This window comes from Henckelia pumila, chromosome 2, assembly GCF_033568475.1.
Source record: "Henckelia pumila isolate YLH828 chromosome 2, ASM3356847v2, whole genome shotgun sequence".
NCBI lineage: Eukaryota > Viridiplantae > Streptophyta > Magnoliopsida > Lamiales > Gesneriaceae > Henckelia > Henckelia pumila.
In genome coordinates this window covers 119425738-119444760 of record NC_133121.1, presented here as the reverse complement: position 1 = coordinate 119444760, position 19023 = coordinate 119425738, and the positions used below count along the sequence as shown (strand labels likewise).

The following is a 19023-nucleotide window of genomic DNA, read 5'->3' as shown; positions in this document are numbered from 1 at the left end:
TTTTTACCATTATTGAAATTAAGAGTTGTTTGTGATCGATGTCGCCAATGACAGAATATTTTATCATTTTATTTGGATTTTTGTCCCTTATAATATGATTCCAATATATAGAATATGTTTGGGTTATGAGAGTTTATCTATGAGGATTTTCTAGAAAATTAAATCTCGAAAAATAGAAATGGTTGTGGTCTTATTCAAACTCCACCACATGATATTCTTTAAGGCGTGGCCAAATAAAGGAAAAGAGAACTAATTGCTTTTCCCTTTATTTGACTTCTTTTTGCAGTCGATCTAACACTTTAATAATACAAAGGTTATTTGCTTATAGTTAACGTGTTCCAATGTACTTGAAAATTAATTGTTGAATGAAAACTTGGTTTTTTAAAACAGAACAAATACAAAATTTTCAACATGAATTATTCTAAAATGCCAAGGAGATGTGTCACTAACAAAGTAACACCAAATATATTGTAAACATAGTATAGCTAACATATCCAACCATGTTACATCTCCAAACTTAATTTACACACTTATTGATCAGGTAAAAATCCAAGAGACCGTAAAAACAAAGAAAACCGTGAACCGCCACCCGTGGCTGCGAAGCTTCTTGCCGCCGCGGGAGGTGTATCCACGCTCAGAGTACCGAGCGTAGCACTTTCCCAAATACATATGGCCCCATGCAGAATCCCCACACACGTTTTTCAACCGTTGGATCGCTTCCGATAGACAATCCTGGCACTCCCCCGTCGTCAGATCCTGCACACACTGCGTCGTACCCTGCACTTCGCCCGACCCGCCGACCCGAAAGTACTGCCCCGCACCCGTCAGATAACCCAGCACCGCATCTTTCCGGGTCAGCACGTCGGTGTCCCCCGCGATCGACGGCCCACATTTACTGTAAACGACGGACTTATCCTCCACACCCAGGAACGGAGTGTTGTCATACTTGACGAAACACCCTTCGTACTGCAACGCGCCGCCGGAAGCGCCGCCGCAGAGGCTCCCGAGTCGGCCGACGGCGTCGGCGACGCATTGGTGGCAGTCGGAGGTGGGGAGGTCGCCGCGGCACTGGAAGAGGCCGTAGACGACGTCGGTCTGGGTGGAGCCGGGGAGTGAAATCTTGAAATTGTTGAAATTGGCGGAGGCGGCGGAGTTGACGAGGGAGGCGAGGATGGAGTTGACGTTGGATTCGTATGGGGTGCCGGAGATGTACCTTTGCTGGGAACAGCCGACGTATATTAAAGATTGCAGCGAAGAATTTGAAGAGCGTGGGAAGAGTGAAACATTAATTAGTATTAATACAAAGCATACAGATATTGAAGGGGGAGACGAAAATTTAGCATGCATGTCGATTTTGTGAAGGGATTGTGCGAGAATAGCTGGGGAGGAGTTTGAGTTTTGATTTCAGTTCAATCAGTGGAGGGAACATTAATATTTATAAAATAAAAACAATATATGGGACCCACATTCCATCTTCTCGAGATAATAAAAAAAAGAATGATATATGTATATGTAGGGTTAAACGTTAAGTTACACAATGTACTTGAAATTATATGATTATTCTATATGTAATTTTGAAAAAAAAATTTCAAATAAAGTGCAAGAATAATCATGTAATTTCAAGTATATTGTATAATCCAATATGTAATTCTCCATGTACATGTAGCATTACCCATAAAAAGAGCACATGCACGTACAAAGTAATTGTTATATTCATGTTATTTTTGTTTGGATTATATATATATTTTTTCGAAATATATAAGTTCCTACTATATTTAAGAGATATTAGAATTTATGAAAAAAAATGTTTATATATGGTACACTGTTGAAATTAATTGAAGCAATCGATCATATCGTTCGTCCCATCATCTTTCATTTTGTTTTTAGTCTTTTAAGCGTACACACACTACAAGAAAAATGCACAATTACAACACTTAAAAGACAACGCTTTTAGTGAAAAATATTATTTTTTTAAAAGACAACGCTTTTAGTGAAAAGCATTGTGGTTATATGTTTTTTATTAATCAAAGACAACGCTTTTTTTAAAAAGCGTTGTCATTCAGCGTTTTTTTGGGGTCAAAGACAATGCTTTTAAAAGTGTTGTCTATTAGCGTTTTTTTCTCCATGTAGCACAACACTTTTTAAAAAGTGTTGTAGAAAATATATTATTTTTATTTAAAATAAAACATAAAAAAATAATATTCCCCAAATCCCCAAATCAGACCCCTAGCTTCTCGATTACTTCTCCCCCTTCTCGATTTCTTCTCTATCCGATCCCTTTCTCTCCTTCTTTCAACGCCGATGCTCCCCAACATCGACACTCCCCAACACCGACACTCCCCAACACCGTCGATCCGGCAGCTCCGGCAGCTCCTGTAGCTCCATCCGATCCCTTTCTCTCTTTCTTCTCTCTTTCAGTATTTTTTCTCCTGTAGCTCCGTACTGATTTCATCTTTAAAATATAACGTATGGTAGTCTTCTGAGGACGACGGGGAATGAGGCAGGAGGAAGAAGGCGGTGAAGGACAAGATCAAACACAAACCCACCTCGCAAATGCTATTCTCACTCGAGCCGTCGGGAAGCCCACCTCGCATCTGCTGCTACGCTCTCATCGAACGACACTACAGGTGAATACCGGGAAAATATTGATTTTTTGTAGCTCTTATAGTTGCCTGTCACGATTGAAAAAATAAACTTAAAAGGATTTGCGACAAGTTCTTTAGGATTTTCAGTGGGTGTTTACAGTCCACCAGTAACAACGAGGGAGACAATTTGGTACCATTATTTTATTTATATGTTTGGTAGTGAAATTTAAGCTTTTCTGAGTTCAAGTTATCATTACCAGAGCAAATCAATTTACTTGGCCGTTATATTGAGCATAAAAAAAATAATGAATTGATTATTGAAATAAATGTAGAGCTTCTCCATTTTCAACTCGGTAGTTTGGAAAATGTGCTTGAATCCAAACTTTTGTTCAAATAAACGTTTTGGTCGATATATAATTAATATTTCTGAGTTCACAAATTAAATATTAATTTATATTTGTGATGTATATTGTAATATATAATTTTTAATTATGTATGTAGCTGCAACTTCCAGGGTAATGTGATATACTTGCTTCAATTTTTGAAATGAAATTAGCCCATTATTTTCATTGTGTGGGTGTGCAGAATGAAGGAGATAGTAAAAGGTTGAAGACAGAGGTCATTTCGAATGGAAATGGCGAAAATAAACTCGAATGGATGCATGACCTTTCTATTTAAGTAGTAACATTTAAAATATTTAACACCATTTTTGTAGTTCTATGCTATTGATTGTTACCAACTATTAGTCAAGTTAGGGTGGATAAGAAGCTAGACGATGCCTATTAGTCAAGACGTCTATTATACTATTTAGTTAATATAAGCAGATTTTTTGGTAACAATTTTTTCCTGTATTATTATCATTCAGGTTTCATTTTTGTAATATTACCTTATCTCTGTTTTCTCTTTATAGACAATTAGAGTATTAGACATATTTATACTATTTTTGTCCCAATACACAAAATCAAACCTGGGTTTTGGTATTTCATACATGAATTTCTACTTTTATTTTATCAATGATATGTATATTAAGCAAACCATCTGGCTGGCTATGTTAATTCTGATCAATGGGAGCTACGTGTTATTTGTGTCATTTTGCATCTATGTGCATCTGGATTGCCTACTCTGTTTCATGCTTTGTCTATGTGATTTGGTCGTCGAAGAATAACTTTTTATATGTTTTTTAATGCTACTGATTTGGAAATATATTTGACAATAATTTTTAATGTGGAAAAAATTCTTTTACAGAGAGATTTTTAATTTGGTTTATTGTTCACGAGATCGATGTTTTAATATTGATTGGATCTGTCAAAACTTTGGTCATTGAATTTCTCCACTTTTTTGGCCTTTGGCCAAGCATATGGGACGAACCACTTGGCTTTTTTTTTTTCAACATAAAACTATATATAGATGTCCCAATTTTTACAAGCTTGAGTTCAATCGGTTCGTGGATCTTAGTTAACTGTAGCCTTCTGTTTGTTCCAGCCAAATTCGGGACGTGTGGATGGAGGAACCGACATCAAGTACATGAACATGTTTGATGCACAGGTCATTAACTAGTACTGTTTTATGCTTACATGTTATTTATAAGTTCTTACATAATCTTCGTCTTCTCGATTTCTTCTTTATTAGGACTGGATAATATACATTTGGGGTTACTCATGCCGCTGCCAGAGCCTTCTGTATCTCCTTTTGTAACAAATGGTAAATATGAACAAAATTTAGATTGCAACTACATAACTAAGCAATTGAGGCATAATTCCCCATCGACAATGATCTGTCACTTGTTGTGTTGCAGAGTCGAAGCAAAAATTCTTTTAGCTCTATTTGAAAAGGAGAAGTTTTTGATGCGTATCGTTTGAAAATAAGCTACTGGCCAGTTCCAAACCACATCCATTACCTCTAAATTCCGCTGTTCCACCCTTCAAGTTCAATCGTTCTTTCCCCAAACTATCTCCTCCTGCTTGGTATGTTTTTATTCCTCCTACGGTGAAAGAATTAAGCTTTATTGATTTATGTTTGATAGTTTTTTTTGGGTTTTTTTGTTATTTGATTGGTTGTTCTTAGTCCTGTTCAACAATTTAAAGCATTGAGCTATATTGTTATGTGAATCCAGTGTTTTTCTTGGTTTATCTTTGCGTTCTTGACTGTTGTCAGTTCAGTTCTGAAGTTGGATTTGTACAGCCGCTTTGGTTTGATTGTGTTTAAGGTTAACCCATTTCCCATGCTAATTCTTGCTGGGTTTTAAGTAATTTTTTCAGTAGGTTTCGAGGTTAAGAGGGATTTAATGATTTTCAGTATGTAAATTGTTCTTCTGATTGTATAAATGATTAACCTTACAAATAAAGGGAAATCACCGTCAGTTTTAAAACAACTTCTTCTGAAAAATGAGACCAGATTTGTGAGACCTCGTTTCTAATCAACTAAACTCGGACAAACAACCAATTATATATTTTTTTTAAAAGAAGGCTCGCGCGCCCGCGCTGACATCAGCGCGCCCGCGCCTAAGCTGCGCAAAACCCAGTGTGCCCGCGCTCTAAGTAAGAGCGCCCGTGCCCTTACCTCGCAAAGAGGCTGTGCGCCCGCGCCGTCCTTTCACCCAGAAAAGCTAAGGCACCGAAATAAACTCAACAAAACCTAAACACTTGCATTAAAAGTATTTGACATGCCAATAACAATACAAGTAAGGTTTAGGGAAGAGAAACATTCAATACGATAGTACCTACATCGATTCTTGCTTACAAAACAAATACGAGAAGTTTGAATGACTAAACATGTTCGCAAAACATAACTAGGTTGACATGCTGATTCGACTTCTAAACGAGTCTCACTTCTATCTCTTTGTAACACCCGGTATTTTTAAATACGTAAATCCGCCTGCATAATTAGGATATTTAATTATTTAAATTTATGATTTATGGGTTAAATAATTATGTGAATTAGTTATGCATGATTTAATTTATTTTTAAGCATTTAACCCATAATTAGTGATTTTTATGATTTTTAGTATTTTTATTATTTAATCGCGTAGACGGGACCGTGGACGGACGAGATGACAACTTTCTAGCCAAATTATTTTATGAACCTTTTTGGAGCCTTAAAATATTATTTTGAGTTTTATTATCTCAAAATTTTAAGTATTTAATTTTATTTAATTTTAGGGGTCATTTTTATCCAAAATTAGCCAAAATATGGACTTTTTAATACCTTTAAAATTCCTATTTTTACTAATTTCGAGATTTCATTTTTTATTATCAGATTTTTAAAGTTTAATTAGGAGTTTAAGTTGTACATTTAATATTTAAAACTTTTAATTCCTTAATTATTTAACCTATATTTAATTAACACTAAAATTAAACCTAATCTACCCAAACCCCATTTAGCCGATCACTTCACCCCTTAGCCGCCTCCACCCTCACAGAATAGTCATCTTCTTCATCGATATTCAGCCCTAAAACTCCATAGAAGATCGGTTTCAAGGTTCCAAGCAAGCCAAAGTCGTCCCGTCGTCCCGAAGTCCTTCCTACACGTGTTAAATCCATATCTACGGTGAAAGGCATGATCTTTTTTCTTATTTTTACGCTATATCAGTATATATATTATGTAAGTTATGGTAGGCATCTAAATCCTTTAATCATTTTTCAGAAAAATCGATTGAATGTTGTTGTTTGTGCATTGTACTTCGAATTCATAGCATGCTCACGGTTTCTTTCTCTCTATGCATGGTTCGGCTGATGGCTAGGTCTCCTGGGGTGTGGGTACGTGGTCTAGGCTCGGGTGGCTCGAGTGGTTCGAGCCAAACGAGCCCAGGTGGTCGCTAGGTTCACTCAAGTGCACGGCCCCGACAGATTAGGGTTTTGGGTTTGGAAGCTTCGGGTTCGACGTGGGGTGAGCATGGGGTTGGAACCATGGTAGGGTTCGAACCGGCAGGACCCTGGGGAGGTCCTGCTGGCGGCGCTCCGGCCGGTCGTGGCCGGAGCAGGGCGGCAGCAGGCGATGAAGGCCTGCTGCTCAAGCCCTCGGCGGCCGAGAGAGGAGTAAGGAGGAGGGGGTCGGGTTCTAGGGTTAGGCTTGGTCCGGGTCGGGTTCTTGGGTCCGGGTCGGGTCAGTAGGTTAGTGGGTCGGGTTAAGTGGGTCCGGGTCCGGGTTTGGTGGGCCGGGCTTGAGTCTTTTTATTTTTAAAATATTTTATGAAATAATGGGTTTTTGAGTCAATTTAATTGAAATAAAATTATTTGGACTCCCAAATAATTTTATTTGGACTTTTAAAATTTTAATTAAGTTAGTCCATTAATTTTATGGGCTTTTGGGCCCATAAAAGTTAATGGGCCAGTCTTTGGGTTTTTGGGCCCAATGGGCCAGTTTAAGTGTTATTGGGCTTAGTGTAATTTTAATGGGCTTAATTAATTTAATTGGGCTTAGATTAATTAATTGGGCTTAAAGTTTAAGATATTGGGCTTAAGTATGTTAATGGGCCAGAATTAAGTTAATGGGCTTGAGTGTAAGGCCAGCAGTCCAGGACCATCCATGAGAAAAATTGCATGTGTCCTGATTATATATTTAATTATTTTTATGCATTTAAGTTATTTTAATATTTATATGTTAGTAAGAAAATTAAATTAAATATATATGAAGGACACACAATTTATTTAAGTACATGCATTCATGAAATCAATTTTTATGCTATGATTGAAGTTCTATGGTCGAGCAAATAAAATATTTTAGGTGGAAATTGAAGTAGTGTGGCCATTTATGTATGGGCAGTTTCTGCCATTTATGTATGGGTGGTTCGCCACAAGCCTCGTACGATGGTTTCTTAGACTGATCAGTCGCACTATAAGTATGGGTCACACTTACGGATAGGACCATTCGATGTTAAGAAAATAAGTGCTCAACAACTCAAGTATGTATGATATTATGTATGTTATGTATAATTCAGTGATTTCTCTAAGTAACATTTATGTTATTATTTTTAAGGCATGCTCATGCATTTATAGTATAAGTATTATGTATGAAAGTGTATTAAATTATTTTAAACCCTTGTTAGTATGCATGTTGGGCCTCTAGGCTCACTACACTGATATGGTGCAGGTGAGTATATAGAGGAGCAGGTTACCCCTACCGGTGGTGAGAACGTATGAGCGGAGCTGCAGTGGCCCCGTGACCGTGACAGCCTCTGAGTCACCATATATGTTATGTTATGATACATTTTAATATTTTCATGGGTTGAGGTGATTGAATATTTTATTAAATATTTTAGTGCATGCACACTTTTTATTTATTTTATTTATGCAGTACATTTTGAATTATAGAGGTTGACTCAGATAATTATTTATTTCAAAGATGCATTTTACTTAAGTATTTAATTGTTTATTTATTTAGTCATGTATCTATTTTAAATATTTTATTCTGTGCATATATGTATGGGCATATATGTACATATTTTATTTAGTAGTAAAAAAAAAAAAAAAATTTCCGCATATTTATTTATTATAGAGTTAGGGTCGTTTCAGTTGGTATCAGAGCACGGTCCTTGGAGGGGCCATTACTGCTATGCGAGCTCAGAAATCCACGCTACCGGTCTGTAAGTTTTAAATGTTTATAGTATGATTTAATTTCTAGAATTTAAGTTAGCCTTAATTTTAAACACTTAGTTATGCATGGCGATTTACGTAAATAAATATGTGGTGGTGCAGAATGCCTCCCAGACCAGTGAATCGACGTGGGAGACCTCCACCTCCACCGCCACCTCCGCAGCACCCCATGACAGCACTGGAGCAGGCCAGTGCTACGATGATGGCAGGGATTACTGCTCTGTTGGAGCAGCAGGCTGCACGTCCCAGACTTTCACATGAGGAGGACGTCGCTGAAAGGTTCCAGAAGAAGGGGCCTAAGGAGTTTATGGGGACCACCGATCCTTTGGTGGCTGAGGGATGGATTCGCTCTCTGGAGTCCATCTTCGATTATATGGGGATCACAGACACCGACAGGGTGAGCTGTGCGACGTATATGATGAGAGGTGATGCAGCCCTTTGGTGGGAGGGTGCAGTTCGAGGAGTCCATCTACCTACACTGACGTGGGCCGAGTTCAGGCGTATCTTCTACGCCAAGTACTTCACTGAGGATGTGCGCAGTCGCATGATCCGGGAGTTCATGAGTCTCCGTCAGGGGGACAGGTCTGTTGTGGAGTACGTGAGCCAGTTTGAGAGGGGCTGTCACTTTGTGCCCATGATTGCTGATAGTCCGTAGGAGAAGCTGCGGCAGTTTGTGGAGGGCCTGAAGGCTGAGATCAGGCATGACGTGCGTATGACAGACGTCTTTACATATGAGTCTGCAGTCAGCAGGGCCTTGCGTTCCGAGGAGGGACGGAGAGAGATACAGAGAGAGCAGCAGGGTAAGAGGCAGTTTCTGCAGACAGGGTATCAGCGACCATCTTCGCAGCCACCTGCAAAGAAGCAGTTTACAGGGCCATCTAAGGGCCCGAATCAGCAGAGGCCTCAGGGGAAGCCACAACAGCAAACTAGGGGCGGGGCCCCTACTCCAGGGAGATATCCAGTATGTCCGAAGTGTCAGAAGATGCATTTCGGGCAGTGTCTTATGGGAGCAGGAGTCTGCTATCGTTGCAAAGAGTCGGGGCATCAGATTGCCAACTGCCCGCAGAGGCAGAACGTCAGTGGGCGAGTATATGTGATGCAGGCAGAGGAGGCTGACCCAGATACCTCCTTGATCACCGGTATACCTAACCCCTAGACCTTTTTCAATTCTTTGCTTTTGTTTATTGCGATTATATTTGAATGCCTGTTACTTGAGTTTAACTATCAGCATGCTAGAATAAGAATTTTGTTTCTTTGTGATTAGAATTAAGGGTTGTAGTGTTTTAACCTTGGGAGCGTAGTGGTATGAATTGTTGGGAATCTTCTGCGTGCAGGGAGAATTCTAGTTGGAGGCAACTCCACGTTTGCGTTGCTAGATTCAGGAGCCACGCATTCGTTTATCTCCCGAGATTTTATCAGACGGATAGGCATTACACCGGAGGTTGTCGACTGTGGTTACGATGTTACCATGCCATCCGGACAGACTATCACTACCACTAGTGTCATCAGGGATCTGGAATTGGAGTTGCAGGGACACTCCATTCGAGCAGATCTAGTGGTTCTTCCATTGACCGGGTTTGACTTGATTTTGGGTATGGACTGGCTATCAGTTAATGGAGCTTCGATTGATTTCCGACGTAGGACAGTGTCAGTAAAGCCAGCGGGAGGTGAGATGTTTACTTTCTTTGCATCTCAGTCTAGCAGTATTCCTCAGATGATATCACTTGTTCGTGCGAGGAAATTATTGCGCCATGGATGTCAGGGCTTTCTTGCTAGTGTGGCCACTACCTCAGACATTTCTAGCAGATCTTTATCAGATATAGAGGTGGTACGTGATTATCCAGATGTTTTTCCTGACGATGTTGCAGGAGTTCCACCAGTGAGAGAGGTGGAGTTCAGTATTGAGTTGTTGCCGGATACTGTGCCTATCTCTAAGGCACCGTATCGACTTGCTCCTACAGAGATGAGAGAGTTGAAGGAGCAGATTCAGGAGCTGTTGGAGAAGGGCTTTGTTCGTCCTAGCTTTTCTTCATGGGGAGCTCCAGTGTTGTTTGTGAAGAAGAAGGACGGCAGCATGAGATTGTGCATCGACTACCGAGAGCTCAACAGAGTCACAGTGAAGAATAAGTATCCACTACCGAGGATAGAGGATTTATTCGATCAGTTGCAGGGAGCTTCGGTATTCTCCAATATTGATTTGCGATCTGGTTACCATCAGCTGAGAGTCAGAGATTCAGACGTGTCTAAGACTGCCTTTAGGACACGATATGGGCACTATGAGTTCTTGGTGATGCCCTTTGGGTTGACCAATGCTCCAGCAGTTTTTATGGATCTCATGCATCGTGTTTTCCAACCGTATCTAGATCAGTTTGTCATTGTATTCATTGATGACATATTGATCTACTCGAGGAGCATTGAGGAGCATATACAACATTTGCATACAGCCTTGCAGACTTTGAGGGAGCATCGACTGTTTGCAAAGTTCAGTAAGTGTGAGTTTTGGTTGGAGCAGGTGGCGTTTCTAGGCCACATTATTTCTAGGGATGGGATTGCAGTGGATCAGTCCAAGGTGCAGGCAGTGAGGGATTGGGGGATTCCAAAGAATGCTTCGGAGATTCGCAGCTTCTTGGGTTTAGCAGGATACTATAGGAAGTTCATCAAGGGTTTTTCCTCTATTGCAGTACCCTTGACTTCCTTAACCAAGAAGAACGCAAAGTATATTTGGAGTCCAGATTGTCAGAGGAACTTTGATCAACTGAAGGATGCACTTACTTCAGCACCTGTGTTAGCTATGACAGTGCCACATGAGGAGTTAGTGGTGTACACCGACGCGTCCAAGCTTGGTTTGGGCGCGGTACTTATGCAGAGTGGCAGAGTTATCGCATATGCGTCGCGACAGTTGAAGATTCATGAGCAGAACTATCCGACGCATGATTTGGAGCTTGCAGCAGTGGTATTTGCGTTGAAAATCTGGAGGCACTATCTGTATGGCGAGAAGTGCAAGATTTTCACAGACCACAAGAGTCTCAAGTACTTCTTCACACAGAAGGAGTTGAACATGAGACAGCGCAGATGGTTGGAGTTGGTGAAGGACTATGACTGTGACATTAGCTACCATCCGGGTAAAGCTAATGTAGTGGCCGATGCTTTGAGTCGGAAGTCGTCAGTGGTATCATGTTTGACCGTACAGTTACAACTACAGAGCGAGATTCAGAGATTTGGCTTGGAGTGTTATCCGAGTGGTTGTGCACCGAGCTTGTCAGTGTTGACGGTGCAGCCAGTTCTGCGAGATCGGATTAGAGAGGGACAGTCTACTGATGAGGAGTTACAGCGATGGAGACAGAGAGATGAGGCTAGAGGTAATCTCTTGTATACAGTGGAGGATGGTATTGTTCAGTACCGTGGTAGGATGTGGGTACCGAACGTCGATCAGTTGAGAGCTGAGATTTTGGCAGAGGCTCACACATCTCCGTACTCCATTCACCCCGGAAGTACGAAGATGTACAAAGACTTGCAGCTATTGTATTGGTGGCCCGGGATGAAGAGTGACATCGGGAGAGTGGTGTCAGAGTGCTTGACTTGTCAGCAAGTCAAGGCAGAGCATCAGCGTCTAGCAGGACTTCTTAGACCTCTTCCTATTCCGGAATGGAAATGGAAGAATATTACGATGAACTTTGTGGTTGGCTTACCGAGGAGTGCCAGAGGTTGCACAGCGATTTGGGTGATTGTAGATAGACTCACCAAGTCAGCTCATTTCTTGCCGGTGAAGAATACTTATACTTTGACACAGTATGCAGAGCTTTACATCAGAGAGATTGTTAGACTGCATGGCATACCAGTGTCTATTGTGTCAGACAGAGATCCGAGATTCACATCTGCGTTTTGGAAGAGTCTGCACACAGCTTTGGGGACGAGGCTTTTGTTCAGTACAGCATTTCATCCCCAGACAGATGGTCAGTCTGAGAGAGTGATCCAGGTTCTCGAGGATCTTCTGAGAGCTTGTGTCATCGATTTTCGAGGATCTTGGGAGACTAGACTGCCATTAGTGGAGTTTACCTATAACAACAGCTTTCAGTCGTCTATAGGTATGGCTCCTTATGCAGCACTTTATGGGAGGAGATGCAGATCTCCGGTGCATTGGGATGAGGTTGGTGAGAGGATTTTGTTGGGTCCAGAGATTGTGCAGCAGACAGCTGACATCGTGACGCAGATTCGAGAGAGGATGAGGACTGCGCAGAGTCGGCAGAAGAGTTATGCAGATGCCAGACGACGCGATTTGGAGTTCGCAGTAGGTGATCACGTATTCTTGAAGGTGTCACCTATGAAGGGAGTAGCGCGTTTTGGACGGAGAGGCAAGCTTAATCCGAGATATATAGGGCCATTCGAGATCTTGGAGCGAGTGGGCACGTTGGCCTATCGTTTAGCTCTACCTCCAGGGCTAGCGGCAGTGCACAACGTTTTCCATGTATCCATGCTTCGGAGATATGTCTCCAACCCATCGCATGTGTTGGATTTCGAGCCCTTACAGTTGCCACCGGATCTTGTATACGAGGAGAGACCAGTGCGGATCTTGGCTAGAGAGGAGCGGAGGCTTAGGACACGGGTCATACCGATGGTCAGAGTCCAGTGGCTGAATCACTCGGAGGAGGAAGCTACTTGGGAGACCGAGGAGGATATGAGGACTCGCTACCCGGAGTTGTTCGGGTAAGTACTTTAATTTCGAGGACGAAATTCAATTTAAGGGGGGGAGAATTGTAACACCCGGTATTTTTAAATACGTAAATCCGCCTGCATAATTAGGATATTTAATTATTTAAATTTATGATTTATGGGTTAAATAATTATGTGAATTAGTTATGCATGATTTAATTTATTTTTAAGCATTTAACCCATAATTAGTGATTTTTATGATTTTTAGTATTTTTATTATTTAATCACGTAGACGGGACCGTGGACGGACGAGATGACAACTTTCTAGCCAAATTATTTTATAAACCTTTTTGGAGCCTTAAAATATTATTTTGAGTTTTATTATCTCAAAATTTTAAGTATTTAATTTTATTTAATTTCAGGGGTCATTTTTATCCAAAATTAGCCAAAATATGGACTTTTTAATACCTTTAAAATTCCTATTTTTACTAATTTCGAGATTTCATTTTTTATTATCAGATTTTTAAAGTTTAATTAGGAGTTTAAGTTGTACATTTAATATTTAAAACTTTTAATTCCTTAATTATTTAACCTATATTTAATTAACACTAAAATTAAACCTAATCTACCCAAACCCCATTTAGCCGATCACTTCACCCCTTAGCCGCCTCCACCCTCACAGAATAGTCATCTTCTTCATCGATATTCAGCCCTAAAACTCCATAGAAGATCGGTTTCAAGGTTCCAAGCAAGCCAAAGTCGTCCCGTCGTCCCGAAGTCCTTCCTACACGTGTTAAATCCATATCTACGGTGAAAGGCATGATCTTTTTTCTTATTTTTACGCTATATCAGTATATATATTATGTAAGTTATGGTAGGCATCTAAATCCTTTAATCATTTTTCAGAAAAATCGATTGAATGTTGTTGTTTGTGCATTGTACTTCGAATTCATAGCATGCTCACGGTTTCTTTCTCTCTATGCATGGTTCGGCTGATGGCTAGGTCTCCTGGGGTGTGGGTACGTGGTCTGGGCTCGGGTGGCTCGAGTGGTTCGAGCCAAACGAGCCCAGGTGGTCGCTAGGTTCACTCAAGTGCACGGCCCCGACAGATTAGGGTTTTGGGTTTGGAAGCTTCGGGTTCGACGTGGGGTGAGCATGGGGTTGGAACCATGGTAGGGTTCGAACCGGCAGGACCCTGGGGAGGTCCTGTTGGCAGCGCTCCGGCCGGTCGTGGCCGGAGCAGGGCGGCAGCAGGCGATGAAGGCCTGCTGCTCAAGCCCTCGGCGGCCGAGAGAGGAGTAAGGAGGAGGGGGTCGGGTTCTAGGGTTAGGCTTGGTCCGGGTCGGGTTCTTGGGTCCGGGTCGGGTCAGTAGGTTAGTGGGTCGGGTTAAGTGGGTCCGGGTCCGGGTCCGGGTTTGGTGGGCCGAGCTCGAGTCTTTTTATTTTTAAAATATTTTATGAAATAATGGGTTTTTGAGTCAATTTAATTGAAATAAAATTATTTGGACTCCCAAATAATTTTATTTGGACTTTAAAAATTTTAATTAAGTTAGTCCATTAATTTTATGGGCTTTTGGACCCATAAAAGTTAATGGGCCAGTCTTTGGGTTTTTGGGCCCAATGGGCCAGTTTAAGTGTTATTGGGCTTAGTGTAATTTTAATGGGCTTAATTAATTTAATTGGGCTTAGATTAATTAATTGGGCTTAAAGTTTAAGATATTGGGCTTAAGTATGTTAAAGGGCCAGAATTAAGTTAATGGGCTTGAGTGTAAGGCCAGCAGTCCAGGACCATCCATGAGAAAAATTGCATGTGTCCTGATTATATATTTAATTATTTTTATGCATTTAAGTTATTTTAATATTTATATGTTAGTAAGAAAATTAAATTAAATATATATGAAGGACACACAATTTATTTAAGTACATGCATTCATGAAATCAATTTTTATGCTATGATTGAAGTTCTATGGTCGAGCAAATAAAATATTTTAGGTGAAAATTGAAGTAGTGTGGCCATTTATGTATGGGCAGTTTCTGCCATTTATGTATGGGTGGTTCGCCACCAGCCTCGTACGATGGTTTCTTAGACTGATCAGTCGCACTATAAGTATGGATCACACTTACGGATAGGACCATTCGATGTTAAGAAAATAAGTGCTCAACAACTCAAGTATGTATGATATTATGTATGTTATGTATAATTCAGTGATTTCTTTAAGTAACATTTATGTTATTATTTTTAAGGCATGCTCATGCATTTATAGTATAAGTATTATGTATGAAAGTGTATTAAATTATTTTAAACCCTTGTTAGTATGCATGTTGGGCCTCTAGGCTCACTACACTGATATGGTGCAGGTGAGTATATAGAGGAGCAGGTTACCCCTACCGGTGGTGAGAACGTATGAGCGGAGCTGCAGTGGCCCCGTGACCGTGACAGCCTCTGAGTCACCATATATGTTATGTTATGATACATTTTAATATTTTCATGGGTTGAGGTGATTGAATATTTTATTAAATATTTTAGTGCATGCACACTTTTTATTTATTTTATTTATGCAGTACATTTTGAATTATAGAGGTTGACTCAGATAATTATTTATTTCAAAGATGCATTTTACTTAAGTATTTAATTGTTTATTTATTTAGTCATGTATCTATTTTAAATATTTTATTCTGTGCATATATGTATGGGCATATATGTACATATTTTATTTAGTAGTAAAAAAAAAAAAAATTTCCGCATATTTATTTATTATAGAGTTAGGGTCGTTTCACTCTTGCTCTGGACGCTAACCAGATCTATGCTGACTTGATCCTGCCCTTCCTGTTGCCAAGTACACATACAAAACAAAGCAACAGCCGGATAAACCGGTGAGAATGATAATCCCAGTAAAAGCAACATATCAAGTAATACAACAATAAACATGCTTTCAAGACAACAACACAATCAATAACAACGTAATGAAATGCATGTCTTTAAACCGGGATATCAAATCTGATAAACAAAGGATTGCTGCTGTGCTTTTGGGATCCCGAGGATGAGATCATGGGACGACTCACCGACTCTTCCGATCGAGATGGTGCCACATATCTCACTCCTCTAGAATTTGAGCAACCATAATGAGTATGCTAGCACTAGACGATACGACTACGACCTAGGCCACTCAATCATAGTTCCCAAACGTCCAAACAAAAAGGGCGGTTCTGCCCGCTGAATCAACGTAGGCTCAAGATGAATGTATAACAAAAACATAAAACATAAGCCACTGATCAGTGCAATTTTTGCACATATATTTTATATGAATTAGCTTGGCTTTTGTTGTGTTTTGAGCGATATTATGCATGTATCTTGTTGTTTGTGTTGTTTGCAGGAATTTGAGTGTTATTCATTTTAGTTGGTCAAAAAAAGTGAAAAAGAGGTGAAAAAGAGTTGAAGAAAAAAAGAAATAAAAGTGCCCAGACTAGCGCCCCAGCGCTACAAGCCAAGCGCTCCAGCGCTACACGGAGTCTTCCGAAAGGTGAAAAGTCGAGGAAATAGCGCCCCAGCGCTACATATGCAGCGCTCCAGCGCTGTTGGAAGAAAATGACGGGCGCTCCAGCGCAGATGTATAGCGCTCCAGCGCTGCGCAGTGTCCATAATTTTGGAAAGACTTGATCGAGTTTAAAAAGGAATTTATGGCTTATTCTGAGGGGATACAAGGGTTTAGAGAGTTTTCAGAGCATAGAAACGGCTATTGAGAGTTTTGGATTGCACAAAAGCTCGAGATTCCGGTACGAAGACTGAAGACGGCGGCATCCGGCGACGGAGAAGCTTTATTCTAATTCGTTCTAGTTTCTCTTTGAACTCTATTTTTCTTAGTTTATGGATTGTTGGAAAAACATGAGTTATTTGATTTTGAATTGCGTTATGAACTAATTTCTTAGTCTAGAGGTAGACGAATCTTGACTGGAAACCATGATTGACATATTTTGATTTATATATTTAAATTTCTTCGCACAGTTTATTTGTGTTTTCCTGATCTTAATGCTTTCAATTTACTGGTCATAGATTGAATGATATTTTATTTAGAATCTATCACTCGAGAGAGGAGATTTTGAATACGACATAGGAAAATACATCTATGGTGTTTATACTGTTCGAGAGGCATATAACTCCATAGAAGTCATTAGAAGAATTCTTGTGCTTTTTACCGAATTTAATAATTGAACTTTTATAGAGATATTGAGTTTGTTATTGAATACGAATTTCTGCTTGACACTCGAGAGAGGTAGTAGAAAATAATAGGAATTCTTGGCTAATAAACTAGGAGATTTTATAATTGAACAATCATTAGAAATAAATTGTGGTGTACAGTCAAGTGAAGTCGAACCTCTAGCATTCATCGCTTATTGAATTTTTCATCTCGTGAACTCGTGGTTATTTAGTTTTGTTTCTTGCAAATTTTAGTTTTATAATAATCAAACTATTTTCGTAGCTCTACATAGGATTAGGATTTGATTAGTTGCAAATATTTTATATAATATCATTTATTCATTTTTCGTGGGATCGACTTGGACTTAATTCCTGTATTATAACTTGACATCGTGCGCTTGCGAGCGAAAAACATGCAACAAGTTTTTGGCGCCGTTGCCGAGGACTGAATTTTATTTGATTTATATTAAATTGTGCTAATTAGTCTTAATTTTGATTTAGAGCATTTTATTTTATTTTGTTGGTTCTAATTTTAAATCTTTCTTGTCTATGCAGTTTATGCGAAAGAGCCAAAGTTACGACTCACTGCTCTTTGATCCAAAAATCAAAAAAACTGCTAAAGCGTTGCGAAAGGCTAGAAGAGAAGAGTTGCAACTAATGGCTGAAGAAAGAGAAAGAGAAAGAGCTGTTAATAATGCTCTGGTGCCGATCAGAGATCACTTTCGACCGGTGATCAATGCTCATTATTCTGGGATAGCTAGGCAGAATATCACAGCAAATAATTTTGAGTTGAAGCCAGCTCTGATTAATATGGTGCAGCAGAATCAGTTCAGGGGTGCAGCTACAGAAGATCCAAATTTGCACCTGCGTACTTTTTTGGAGATAGCTGACACGGTGAAGATTCATGGTGTTACTGAGGACACCATCAAACTACGATTGTTCCCATTCTCTCTTAGGGACAATGCTCGTAGTTGGTTGCAGTCTTTACCTCTTGGGAGTATCACCACATGGGAAGACATGGCATCTAAATTTCAGTTGAAAATAGAGATCACTACATTCAAACAGCATGATTTTGAGCAATTGTATGAAGCCTGGGAGCGGTACAAGGAATTGCTTAGGAAGTGTCCGAACCATAATTTTCCGGATTGGGAACAGATCGAATTATTCTACAATGGTTTGAATGGGCCAACTCGTATTTCTGTGGATGCTGCAGCTGGAGGTTCAATTTTTTCTAAATTTCTTGAGCAAGCTTATGAGATGCTCGAGCAAATGACTGTTAACAGTTATCAGTGGCCGAGTGAGAGATCTGCAATAAGAAAGCCTACTGGAATTCATGAGGTTGATGCATTCACTGCTTTGACTGCTCAGATGGCTACTATTTCTACACAGTTGGCTGCACTGACCAAAGAAAATCAAAGTTCTATTGAGACAGCATCACTGGCGACTGCCGTAAATTCCGCTGATGGATTTGAGAGTGTGGAGCAAGCTCAATATGTGAACAACAAGAATTACAACAACTATCGAGGTAATCCTGTACCCAATCAGTATCATCCTAGTTTGCGTAATCATGAGAACTTTTCCTATGCAAACAATAAGAATGTGTTGAATCCTCCACCGGGGTTCAATACTCAGAATGGTGAAGGTAAGGCATCGTTGGAAGATTTGGTGAGTAATTTCATTGCAGAATCATCCACAAGATTTAAGAGGAATGAGAATAGGCTTGATAGTATGGAGACGCACTTGACCAATGTGAGCGCTTCTATGAAAAATCTTGAAACACAAATTGGTCAACTGGCGAATGCATTGAATAATCAGCAGAGAGGTGTGTTTCCTAGCAATACTGAGATTAATCCAAGGGAGCAGTGCAAGGCTGTCATGCTTAGAAGTGGTAAAGAACTCGGGACTGATAACCCAAGGGCAGTGGTTGATGAGGAAGCTGAAGAGATTGTGGTAGAGTCTGAAAAATCTGATAGCCAAAATTCCAACAAGTCTACAGTTGTGC

General features: G+C 40.0%; 1 protein-coding gene and 1 non-coding gene across 2 annotated transcripts; both read right to left on the bottom strand.

The window, feature by feature from the left end:
- Positions 1 to 467: 467 nt before the first annotated feature.
- Positions 468 to 1397, bottom strand: LOC140884077 (plasmodesmata-located protein 6-like). The gene has a single exon (XM_073290744.1). The coding sequence runs from the start codon at positions 1345 to 1347 to the stop codon at positions 538 to 540; it is 810 nt and encodes a 269-aa protein (XP_073146845.1). The 5' UTR covers positions 1348 to 1397; the 3' UTR covers positions 468 to 537.
- Positions 1398 to 18054: 16657 nt separating this feature from the next.
- Positions 18055 to 18160, bottom strand: LOC140885715 (small nucleolar RNA R71). The gene has a single exon (XR_012151133.1). It is a non-coding gene; the product is annotated as a small nucleolar RNA R71 (small nucleolar RNA).
- Positions 18161 to 19023: the final 863 nt, after the last annotated feature.